Source organism: Anas platyrhynchos, chromosome 14 (genome assembly GCF_047663525.1).
Source record: "Anas platyrhynchos isolate ZD024472 breed Pekin duck chromosome 14, IASCAAS_PekinDuck_T2T, whole genome shotgun sequence".
NCBI lineage: Eukaryota > Metazoa > Chordata > Aves > Anseriformes > Anatidae > Anas > Anas platyrhynchos.
In genome coordinates this window covers 16,044,294-16,056,954 of record NC_092600.1, presented here as the reverse complement: position 1 = coordinate 16,056,954, position 12,661 = coordinate 16,044,294, and the positions used below count along the sequence as shown (strand labels likewise).

Genomic DNA, 12,661 nt, shown 5'->3' with positions numbered 1-12,661 from the left:
AGGCACAGGCAGGGCTGGCAGCACTCCAGCCAGGCCCCGGCAGCCAAACCTCACCTTGTGCCCCCACCCCCAGCACAGGAGGCTCAGCCCCAGCTGGGGCTCCCCACAGAGCATTATGGCAGCCCCTGCCCCACGGCACCACCACGGGAGGGGGCAGCTCTGGGCAGCCGTAGTGCTGAGCTGGCCCCAAGCCTAGGGTGGCAACCCCCATCCCCTGCCCCACACGATGCTCTGTGACAGCAGTTGGCGTACCTGGAAGAGCCGATTGCACTCCATGATCATGTGGGCCAAGCCCTGCGTCGCTGCCAGGTTTTCGCTCAGCTCCCTCTGATCCGGCTTCCCCAGGCTGTACTTCCTCTGGCTCAATCTGTGGATGGGGAAGGCAAAAGGCAGGCTGTGAACAAGAGGCTGTCCAGGCACAACATGGGGCTGGAAACCAGCAGCTTCAGCAGGAGGTGCTGCATGAGACACGTGTTGCCTCACATAGCGAGATCCCGCACGGCCATCACGTGCTCCCAGCACACCCTGAATGTGCCCGGCGCAGAACTGACCAGGAGCAAGGGCTGCCCTTGCAACACATCATCACACCTGGCCAAAGATAGCAATCACCCCAAATTGCTTTGTGTGCCACCTTCAAATATCAGGCTCCACGCGAAGCCCACGCAGAACCTTTTGGCTCAAACCACACTGAACAGATTTCAAAAGCAGTCCCCTCTTTTAATTCATAATCATTACATGACATCATTAATCCTGGCTTCTGATGCTTCTATCTACGTGCATTCCTGCCAAACAGCTTGAAAATGCGTCAGGAGATAAGAGGCGTCCTCAGCTGTGCGCCTCGAGCCAGACCTGTCAGCCTCCCCTTTGAAGTCTGAAACCTGCACTGCAGCTCAATGCCCGGTTACAAAAAAGCAGGAGGTTCAAAGCAACGACAGCAGAGACAAACCTCAGCTTCCCTGTGTGATCCCAGCAGTGCCACGCTGCACTGACCCCAGGCTCCCAAAGCCCGCTCCCCAGGCGCTCTGTGGGCTGCAGGTGGGTCCGGGTCTGGGACAGAGCAGCTGCCCCAAGCCCCGTGGCGCTGCAGCGGCCCTGGCACCGACCTTGCGGCTCCTCTGCCCTGCACTGCCTCAGCCCAGGGGCACCTGGGCAGCCCCAGGCTCCAACCGCACTCAGGCTGAGGTCCTTTGTGCTTTCTCTGCCCTCTCTGTGCTCTCCAGGGCCTGTGTTATTGCGCTGCCGGGTGCCAACAGCACATCTGACAGCTTCTGCAGCCCCCTGGAAGCAGTCCTCAGCTTCAGAGCGCCATCTGAGCTGATGAATTGGCTCCGCTGATGGGTGCACGGCGCTGCCATCAAAGCCAGCTGTCCTTTTCTGCTCTGATACGTGTCTGCCCGTACGCAGGAGCACGGCGTGAAGCAAACAAACAGCACTGCCTCGGGAGACCAGATAAGGCACGAATGCTCTCCGAGATACTGCTTGTCTGCTTTGGCCCAAGGGCACCTTCCTCCCTGCACGTACAAGCCGGCGATGTTATGCAACCCAGATACTTTTAGTTATTGAGATAAATGTACAGCATCCCCGTGGCTCGCTTTGGCAGGCACAAGCCCCTTATCACCCAGCAGCACGAGTGCCAGCAGCTGCCGCAATCTGCCAGGTATCTGCAGGGCCTTCGGGCTGCGCCAGGCTCAGGTCCCTGGTGCAGGAGCTGCACGTCCCGCGGCAGCACCACCTTCATGCAGGCGGTGGGCTCAGGCGGGGCGCTGGACCTGTGGGCAGCCATAAAGAGCCCAAGAGGCAGGCTGGCTGCATGGGAAGTCGTCAGGAGCAGGACACGAGGGCCTTCCCCCAGCTGCCAGAGCTCTGCGTGTGCTGTGGTCAGCTCCTGCTGGACCTCAACTACTGTACTGGAGACAAACCCCGTGACACACACACTTTGTCCCCATTCAAAGCAGACACTTGTCCTCAGCCAGCTACAGAAAGCATTGATCTAGCAGAGAAGAACACTCCTGACAGCAGCGATGCCAGCACCAGGATGACAATACCGAGTGGAGGAGGAGCTATCCCGCCTCAGGGTGTTGAGGTGAAACAAAGACGGCGCGAGACAGACAGCAATGTTGGTTGGGGTCATCTGGTTTTCTTCAACGAAAGCAACCACATCTCGTAGAAAGAACAGGAGGATTTTCAGAGCTTCTCGGTTTTCCTTTGGGAGAAGGAGAATGGCAGCCTGGACAGCCTGAAGCTGCTGCTCCTTCGGCACGTCTGAAAACAGAAAAGCGATGGAAATCACATGTGATTTGCAAGGAAGTATCTATCTGTCAAAGGAGTGCCAGGCAAGGCTTTGAAACCACAAGAACTGAAGCTTTAGCTCACAACACAAAGACCGTTATCACCTTCACACCACGCAAGTACACTTGTGGTTTTTTTTTGTTTTTGTTTTTTTTTTTCTTGAATGCCCTACTAACAAACTTATGCTGATCTGGCTCTGATTACAATCCAAAAAGGGGCTTTTCTCCCCACAAAATGTTACTCTGCCTGATAGTTGGAGCGGATACCTACAGTACTGTCTTCTCCTTTCAGCCTCAGGCATGCAGAGAATAGATGCTCTCACTGAAGCCCAGTGAGACCCTGTGGCCAGCAGCTCCTGCAGGAGGGTGGGTGAGGCTCACCCTGCCCGGAATCCCCATCAGGAGAAGGGTTTCTCCAGTTTTTGACCATGGCAAAGGATTTGCTGCTCTTTCCTTCAGCAGATGCACACACGCAGGAAACACAAAATGTGCTTCTTGGCGAAAGCACCACCGTCCCTATCTATCTCCAAAATATAGCAATCTGGGCACCTGCGCAAGTCACAGGAATGCGGAGCAGAGCTCTTGCTGTTTCTGTCAAAAGACAAGAGGAGACCAGCGGCCAGGTGTAAAACAAATGGAAGGAAATGGTTCCACATCCTTTGGACAGAGCAACTGTACCACTCCTCACAAATGTTTGTAGATGCAAAAAAGAAAACTAGCTTCAAACAAACCTCTTGCAAGATGCAGATCTCAAGTATTTAAATCCAGATCCACACTGAGGTCATCTTTTCAGACAGGTCCTGCCTGACTTGTGTCCTCTGATTAATAAGGGACACAGCACCAGTCCCAGTCTGGAAACTGCCTTGTACAGACGAATATTGAGGTATCGTAAGATATTCAAGGATCTGGAAAACTATAGCTTTTGTTACCTACATTGGTAGATGTGGAGGAAGGATTCACAAAGCCTGCTAGTAAATATAGGCTCGGGAAGGTCTCGGAAATACTGCTTCACCATATCTGCCACGTCAAATGCTGACTGCCCTTCGTAACATACGTTGTTTGGGCTGGCTTCATTCATTTCTCTTAAAGACAAGATCCTGGATTTAACACCAGATTTTCGGAACAGGCCAACCTACAAGTAACAATGAAAATATTAAAGACACAGAGGAGTTACCAGGACTCAAATATCTGACAAATAATAAAATTGATCCTTCACTTCCCTTTTGACAGTGAAGACCCTGTGCTAGCAGGACACACTGCTGATGTATTTTTGTATCAATAGCAGCAGCAAGGGTATTCCTCCCCGGCAGACCACGAGTGAGTGTGTTTTATCTCTGCTTAGTGGCACATTTCAGCTGAAGCAAGGCTCATCACATTGGCTCTGGCACTACCAGCAACCACGGAACAGAGGGAACCACAACACTGTGTGACCTCCGGGGGGAGCAGAGACGTGCCACCTTACCAGGAAAAGGCACCAGGAGAACTGACTGCAGATGAGTTCAGCAAGGCAGGGCAAAGAACATGACGCAGGACTAAGGCTATTCCCAGAAGGCAGCAGCACTGTATTCCCCTGCAGGCCACCTGCTCAGAGACTGGTTCTGGAGCGGATCCCTTTTGGGAACAGAGCTGCTCTGGGCTGCTTCGAGTTCATACCTGGTCAAGAAAGTGGTTTCTTAAATAGTCCAGTGCTTGCAGGATGCTGTTGGGCAGTGGGTGGCTTGTTCGCTGGACATTCAGAAGCAAGGGGACCCCAAACACATTTTTGCCCTTGTAGTCGGAGGCTTTTATTTTTTTAATGAACTTCGGTATAGTCCTGAAAACAAAAAGCAGTACATCCACCTTATTAGCCCTCCAGCACAGTTCTGCTTGCTACTTTAGTTACACGTGTGGAAAAGGACTTAGTTTGTACGTGGCACATCCCCAAATTCTGCCTCACGCCTGTACACGCAGCATCATAGGATAGAGAGAATATCATAAAAGCCCATGGTAGGAGTGACCTCCTCATGTCAAAACTGAAATTAGCTTGAAAAAAACTCTCACGAGAAATCCGTTCCCTCCCTTTGGGACAATACACTCTTTTTTCACTTCCTTCCAGACTTTCTTCACTTCCTTCAAGCACCAGACCCTACCCCGAGATGCTAACTGGCATTGCCAAGTCTCACGAGTGACTGACTGGATCATTGCTTTAGTTGAAGCTGGGTCTTGATGCTGCAGATGGACTCTCCACCTGGTCAGCTCCCTCCTCAGGGCCTGTGAAGAACCTCTGCCAAAGCCCTGCAAATTCAGAGAGAAACTACAAAGTGCTTCCAAACCAGTAACAATCTGTGACCACCGGCGAGGAGCAGAAGTGCCGTCTGTAACAGGAAACCCTGGAGCCACTGAAACAATCACGGAACTGCCAAAGATTTAATAGGATGGAATTCCTCACCATGGACACGTGTAAGCGAGACAGGCAGGGTTACTGCTTACATCAAATTCTTACATCAGGGTCACCTGCTTACATCAAATTCTCTCTTTCCAACCCGGTTTGCTTCAATGTTAGGCAACTTACCAGTTCCAGCCCTGCTTACTGGACGGGGAGTATCTGTCCATTAGAGCAGTGAGTTTCAACAAAGCCAGCTTTTGTGTCCGGGCTAGCTGCGCAGCTGCCTGGCTGTCACCCTGGATGGAGAGGCTGTCCAGGTTCTCACTTTCTTCCACAGACCAGTGTTGCTTCCTGTGCCTACGGGAAAAACGTTGTTCAAACTGAAGGACTGTTCCCATTGTCCCTGTTAATTTTCTGGCTGCATCTGCAAAACCCCTAAGACTCGACACAACCCGCAGTTCCCTGGAGAGCCCATTAGCTGCATTTAAACAAGCTGCTTCTCTTGCCATACCAAAAGTTTCAATAAGAAACACAGCAAGCGAGCTAGCTGATCCCAAATGCCTACCAGTGCTGATAGGATCCTGAGAGCCCTCCTTTTAGCAGAGATCAGAGCAGATGTGGATATTGCACTGCCTACGGAACAGCAGTGCCTGGCACTACCAGTGCAGACTCTGCTACCCAGAACAGACTCAGTTGGGGATATTTTGATCTGGAATAGCTATTACAGTTTGTTTGTTTTTTCAGTGGAGAGAATCAATGGGGAATGCTACCAGAGGGGCAGTCTGCTAGGGAAACCCAAGGATGGCTGACCTGTTGGTCTTTTTAGGGTCTGTTATGTACGGCAGCTCTGTAGAACTGAGCTCCTTGTCCAGTTCACAGCTGCTCTCTCCCTCAGTGGTTGGGACATCTGCTGTCTTATCTTCCGAGTGCTCTGTGTCAAGACGGATTTCTTTAGGCGAGGATGGACACGGAGAGGTCAAGTCACTGGCAAAGTCCAAATCCCCATCATCTGAGAACTTCTGTGTCCACTGATCGACCAGCTTTTTGAGACCATTGACATCTTCTATAACAGTGTTCAGTTCTGAAAAAACATCATCATCACCAACATCTGTTGCCTCCAACTTGTCAAACTGAAAATCGGGCAGGTTGTCGTACACACTCAGCCTGATGTCTGTGCACGAAAGGGGGCTGCTGGGGGCTTGGGAGTCCTTGGAACTGCTTCTGCTCCGGCTCCTTCTGCACCCATGAAAACTCCCAGTTCTCCAGTTGACAGAAGAGTTGTCCACTGAAGACAGGGAACTGGTTGTAAGTGCTGTAGGGAAAGTACCAGGCTTATGGCCTGGTGGTACGTGAAACATCTGGTTCATCTGTAACTTGACTTCGTTTTTGAGGTTTTGCTGAGTTACATTGTTCCACAGGAAGAGTTTGCCAGACTCCAAGTCCTCTGCATACATCCCCTTTCTTTCACAGTGTCTTTGTGGTTTTGTAAGAGGACCCGGAGTGCTCACTGTGCTGCTGATTTCAGAATGATCGCCGCTACTGCAGCTCTCAGGAGAACAGGAGGAATTGTTCTTTGTTTGGATGCCAGAGAGGTCAGCAATATTTACACAGTTAAGCATCTTCATTTTTTCTTCATTAAATCCTTCCAGAAGAACAGGCTCGCTTATTATGGGTTTGGCCTTTGACTGACCACTCCTTAAGTTGCAGCTCCTTAAGTGCAACTTCTCCATTTTCTTTAGAAGGCTCGTCCTCTTTTTGAATGGTGCCCTATCCAAAAGCTTCTCTTCACTGGTGATACTCAAAAATTCACTAGGGGGAGGTGAACAACTAAAAGCAGAGTCCAGTGAAGCAACTTTACTGAAGAAACTCGTGCTGGTTTCCACATCTTCAAAAGCTTTGGGGAAGCTAACAACGTCACTGTCACCACTGCTAGTGCTGTGGATTGAGGACACATCGTGTTTCTCACTATGAACCAAAAGGATTGTGTCTTCACTGCTGATGCTCTTCAGTATTGGACTGCCTGGGACCGATGCACCAGCGCCTTCTTGTCCTGAGAAACTTTCCAGGCTGTCAAGACGAGACCACTTCTGACTGCACCGCTCATAAGCCCATTTGTTGCTTATTGCACAAGGTTCATCATCATCAGAGTCATCACTCTTAGAAAAAGAAAAAAAAGGTATAGTTCAAGGGCAAAGTTTTGAAACTTTAAGTTATCAAAAATTTAACAAAAATGAAACTGCCTTCAAAGCCCCCAGGACCCACATACGGAAATATAAACGTTCAGTTACTGAAGGTCTGCCCTGGGGTCTGTTCTGTTAGATGAAAATTTGTCACCTAATTTGTTAGGTGACACATTACAGCGCAGCATGCCGACCAACCTGGTAAGTTTACCACAGGAAAAGATGACAGATTTGATCTGAGGATGAAAACTTCAGTTTTGTGGCAAATCCAGAGCTTTGAAAAAATATTTTTTTTTCCTAAAGACAAAGAAATCAAACACTTCATGCTTCTACAACTAAAACTCATCCATTTGCAGGTAGAGAAGCACTTGGCTGTTAGACTATGGCAGAATCAGCATCTGGCACACCCTCTTGAAGACCTCAGCCAGGTGTTCCATGTGCTGTGCTGCTCCCACACCAAGTGAGCACCAGGCAACAAGCAATCTGTACACCTTCAGGTGTTTTTTTCTTCTTTATTTTTTTGATGTAGCAATTAATCACATTTTTTACTGAGAAAATTAACTATATTTCATACCTGTTTCCTTTGATGGCTTATTTCCACTTTCATTGATGCACACTTGTTCAGTGTGTTCAGTCGTCTAGGGTGTAAGAACAAAGATAAAAGTTTTAAATTTAGACTATTTTTTGTCTTGAAAACACACTTGTTCCAAAGTAGTAGAGAACTGAGCCTGCAGAACTGAGCCTTACTGGTGTCAAAGACTGGCATACTGTTAGATGTTCTCCATGCGTTTTACCATAACCAATGCCCACTAACAACCCCATAACATTCACAGTTCCAGTCCTGCCATCTTAGAGCTAAGGAAGACTGCACCTAATCAGTTACTGTCACATTAAAATCATATAAAGAGCTTTAATGCTTGATTCTGAAAAATTGGGTGGAGAGGAACCTCATGAAGTTCAACAAAGGCAAGTGCAGGGTCCTGCTCCTGGGAACCCATGCACCATCACAGGCTGGGGGCTGAGCTGCTGGACTGCAGCTCTGTGGAGAAGGTCAGTCTCTGATGAAAACTAAGTTATGAAAAGATGAAACACCTTCTGGAGCCTATTAAAGGTGAAACACCTTCTGGAGCCTATTAAAGGTGATTCATAATTAACATTTACCTGAACAGTGATTCAATTGCATCTGCATCTAAGAAGTCGTGATCTTTCCTCACAGTTTTTACGTCAATAGGAAACTGCATATCTGTGAACAGAAGAGTTGAATCTGAAGTCTGAGTCATGATGGCAAAAACTCTGAATTTTCCACAGGTTTAGCAAAGGTTAAATAAATCAAAAACCTACTTCGATAGCTATATATTCACACAAATGTCCTTTAAGCAAGTGAGACATCAAGGTTCATGGCTTTCAAATTTAGCTCTAGCATTCAACTTCCAATTTCTAATTTTGCACTGAAGAGGGAAGGTGGATATTAAAGCAGGCAGAAGTTTCTGTCAATTTCTTGAACTGTAGACCTTTGATAAAATCCCTCTTAAAGATACATTAGCATTTGTTAACATTCAGTGACGTTTATAACAATAAATATATTTAAAAGAAGAAGTTTTTTTAAGGTATAAACACAAAAATTGTAGAAAATTATACAAGTTCACAACGAATCCATATTTCCCCCACAAATAATAAGCACTCTTTGCAGCTTCAGCAACATGAAAACATGCAGAAATCGTGCTGTTTGAATGTGTTTGGCTGCTTCTGAGTGGCTGTTTGAAAAAGTTATGATTGCAAGACAATTTTTCCAACATCCTTTTTAAAAAATGCCACTGAAACTGTATCTTGCTCAGGACCACAGGCTACACAGCTTTGGATGAGTTTTGGCTGCAGTCAGTGTGTCATTATACTCTGATAGACATAATACTCTAAGGAAAAGAGATCAGGTAAAGTATAAGCAACTAAAAATCACAAAAGCAGTAATTTGACTGAGTCGCAGACTAACAATAACCAGGAATGATCTAGTCCTTTGTGGCATTCTCTGGTGTCCACGCCAGCTTCATTAAGGTGTCACTTCTGCAACAACACACACCGTGTTGCATACTATCTATAGGTCCGCATGGAGGTATTGCAGAATTTGGAAGTGCTCCAGTAAAAACTGCCAGGTTCTGAAAGCTGATTTATGCAAGCAGTTCTACTTAAAGTCAGTGTCAGCTGCTGGACAACGCTCTGGGATCCTACCTTCAAATAACTGAGCATACTGGGGAAAGCCGGCAGCCCTCAGCCAGTCGCAGGCTTCTCTGGCTTCAATTTCTGCAACGAGAACACAAAATTGCTCACTCACAGGCTCACAAGAGCAGCGCCTTTCAATATGTGCACGTCAGTTTTAGCTGGTGGATTCTCAAAGGATCTGGAGTGTTCTGTCAGTGTGTTACTGAAAGGAAAGGACTTGTCATATCCAACCCCTTCCCTGCACACACCCCTGGAGCAGGCGTTGTGGCACAGCACAATCGTGAAACTCGTGAGCGCCCAGGTATGCAGCTGGAGGTGAGATGCCGTACATCAGTGTGCAGCAGCTGCCCCGAAGCCTGGGCAGAGAAGCATCTCTTACATCTTGAAAGGAGCCATCAGGGCCGGGTGTGTGATACGTGTGCCCATTCATGCACTCCAGTTCTGAGACGATGATAAGATACAAACAAACCCTATAAATAGCCTTTAAATGCTATCACCACGCTCATTACACGGACACTGCCCGAGCATTCCCAGCACAAGGGTTCTCAGCAGTACCTGTTGCTAGGCTCTATCAATATTTATTTCCTTGCCAACTACCAGCTCGGCTTGGCAGCCAGCTCAGCACAGCAGATGTCAAGCCCTCGCTGCTCACTTGGTGACAGTTCACAAAGCCCCGTGGCCAACGCCGCAGCGTTCCCACAGGAGCAGAAGCCGAATACGAGTTCACAGAATCACACAACACTCACCAGATGCCTCAAAAGCATAAACATGTTTAGCATTAGAACATGCCAGCAGGCTGTAGGGTCTAGGTGTGCCGAGGAGGAGAGGGATCCCACGCGGCATGCTTTCACATCTGAGCGTCATCCAGTACACACCACAACAGGCACTGACCAAAAGGCAACGACTGCTTGGAAAGAAATGCTGGGAAGCACCTGATCACCCAGCACGCTCATTACAGAGCGAGGTTTCTAAGCACCGTAACATTTAGCACGCTGGGCTGGAGGAACATGCCTGCTTCTTGAGTCTGTTTTCTTTGCACTTTCACTCCATTAGATTAAGACTCCGAGACATTTCCTCCACGTGCTGAAATTCCCCGCCTGCTTTGTTGAGACCTCTTAGTTGTAAGTCACCAGGGTGTCAGCCTAAAGAGACTTACCAGGTACTGCCAGACCTTCCCTGTTGTTATTACCCTACTGCTAAGCTCAGCGTTACTCCCAGTAGCCCTTGATTTTTTCGGACAATGGCACCCTTAACAAAGGCTTCCCCGCACAGAGCTGCGGCTTCTCCCTCCGAGCGCACAGCGATACCCCAGCACAATAAGGATGCACGCCTCCTTTTTTCAAACTGCAGAACAGAAATTAATTATTTCTTCCACAATAGCCGATAGCCACTGTGCTTACAGTCATTACTACACTCAGCACCACAATTTATCACAATCCTTACCCTAACACAGCATTTCCTGAGCACTGAGGCAGGGGACTGATAAAACACCAGCACCGTACTCACAGAGCAGAACAGAGAGGAGAACAGATCTGCAGGGCAGGGCCACGAGGAGGACCAGTCTGACACTCGGAGCCTTCACAACAGCAGAGCACGCTGAGGTTTGCATTGGGGTCAGCCCACGAAGGAAAAACCCAGCGGTCTTCTGCCGGGGGAAACCCTGGGGGTGCTCATCTGGGCGCCCACGCCTGGGCACAGCGCTCCCGAGCTCGGGCAGGAGCGTGGTCGGCTCAGTGTCGACACTGCCCCGGCTCCCAGCACACAGAAAATCCAGCTCTATTTTTAGAGAGAACCACACCGTGGACAGTGATGCAAATAAGAAGAGGTTGGACGACGTTTCACAGCTCGCAATGACCTCGGGCATGAAGATGACAGAAAATACGATGACATTCCTACACGTAGAGGTGGCCCCTTCCATAGAAGGTTTCTCTGCTAATGCAGATCCTTAAATCCCCAGGCCCTTTCAGGTGCCTTTGCACTGTGCCATGTTGCAGTGGCACAGCGGTGATAGCAGCCTGACAAACCAGGCACACAGCCTGTATCTCTACAGCTTTTCAGACTTCCTACAATTCCTTCACTGCCGAAACACCTACCCAAGGGGACCTGCTGCCACCGCTGCACTCTGGGGACATCTGGTGCCTCCTCCCAGTCCCGCTGGAAACTGAAACCATAACCAGAGAGTGGATGCTGAGGAATTGTGCTCTGATCAAAGGAAATTCCCAGACCAGCCTTGCAGGCTCTTTGGGGCTATTAAAGGGCTCTCACACTGTGGGATTTTTTGAAAAATAAATCAAGTAGATGAACCATTTGTACAGAAGACCCTTCCCCACCTTCTGACTGTAGCTTGGCTTCACAGCCTGGCTGCACCTTCCCTGGCTGGGCAGTGTCTCCCTTCCACTCCTGTGTCTGCACGCTCACTACAAAAGAAGCTTTCAGGTTCACTGACCAGCTTTTAAAATAGATGTGCTAATTAACACAGGCTGATAGCAATTGCTTAGTTCTTCTTGGAGCTACAGTAGAACTCAACAAACTCAGGTGCTTGTTAGCAAGATGTTAGATCTTCCTGAACAGAAACTGGAAATGGGGGAGCCTTCAGAAAGCCGGCAAGGACAGCACCCCAAATACGGTCACAGCATCCCTGCCTGCAAGCTAGATGTCATACAAGAGGATGACATTTTTGTACCGATCTTTCTGGTGCTCCCTGCACACAGGCAACAGCATCAACAGCACAACAACCCCAGCATGGCACCTCTTTCTCAAGCAATAACTTCGTAATTAGGCAGATGGAAAAAAAATGTTTCCTGCAACCCCAATCCCCTGTTGTAGCTCAGGGGCCGCCAGCAACATTCCCAAGCCAAGCCAGCCGCCCCCCATGGGTAAGGGGTTACCAGCAGCTGCTGATGAGAAGCAGCACACAAACGCGTGCCCCGTGTGATCCTTGGGCTGTGCTGTTTCAGGCAGGTCAGCTTTGTGCTGGAGCTGGCTCCCTGCAGTCCCAGTGACACCAGCAGGCAAGCTGATGTACCAGACTGAGCACGGCTGCTGCCTGTGCTCCTCCGCCCTCCTCTCTGCAGCCCCAGCACCCACCTCAGCCTGTCCGGTGCCTCCTCTCCTGCACCCACGTGTGCTCCAGGCCCACCACGCGGCGTTCCCCCAGCTGAGCACCATCCTGCTGGCAAACTGGAGAGCAAACAGGGACTCATGGCGCACTTAGAAACCAGATGCTATGCCAGCTATTAAATCCCTCACTGAATGACCACAGGTGACACGGTGTGCTGCTTGCACACGCAGCTCAGGCAGCAGGGAAGACACATCAGTGCTGAGGCTTGGATGCTCTCTCACAAGAAGCCCTCTCCTGGCAGCACCTGAAGGCAGCCAGAGGCAGGTGATGAGAGCGGCCAGCCTTGCTACCAGATGCTCATGAGTTTCAGCTAACAAAGAAAGTGGCAAATTGTCCTTCAGTTTTTAAAAAGACGTCCTTTAAACAAAAGGGAAGGATGCAGATTTCTGCTTGGAAGCATGTGTGCAGTGACTCACTCTCAAGATGCAGCATGACATTTTACTTGCGCGGCTCTGCTGCCAGAAGAGGAATGGTCTTTCCTTCCTTTTCTCAG

General features: G+C 49.2%; 1 protein-coding gene across 8 annotated transcripts in view; it reads right to left on the bottom strand.

Moving 5' to 3' along the window:
• The window catches only part of LOC101800452 (rho GTPase-activating protein 7), a 53,200-nt gene that overhangs the window by 6,723 nt on the left and 33,816 nt on the right, over window positions 1-12,661 (bottom strand). For 6 of the 8 annotated variants that reach the window (XM_072023546.1, XM_072023548.1, XM_072023547.1 and 3 more), the window contains exons 2-10: window positions 9,057-9,128; window positions 7,995-8,076; window positions 7,408-7,471; window positions 5,464-6,809; window positions 4,840-5,010; window positions 3,942-4,101; window positions 3,222-3,420; window positions 2,046-2,262; window positions 253-367 (exon numbers count right to left, since the gene is read on the bottom strand). In XM_072023546.1, coding sequence (XP_071879647.1) covers window positions 253-367; window positions 2,046-2,262; window positions 3,222-3,420; window positions 3,942-4,101; window positions 4,840-5,010; window positions 5,464-6,809; window positions 7,408-7,471; window positions 7,995-8,076; window positions 9,057-9,128 — 2,426 coding nt within the window. Of the gene's footprint in view, window positions 1-252; window positions 368-2,045; window positions 2,263-3,217; window positions 3,421-3,941; window positions 4,102-4,839; window positions 5,011-5,463; window positions 6,810-7,407; window positions 7,472-7,994; window positions 8,077-9,056; window positions 9,129-10,553; window positions 11,077-12,661 lie in introns of those variants that run through there. The other 2 variants (XM_072023552.1, XM_038186279.2) reach the window with 2 other exon arrangements.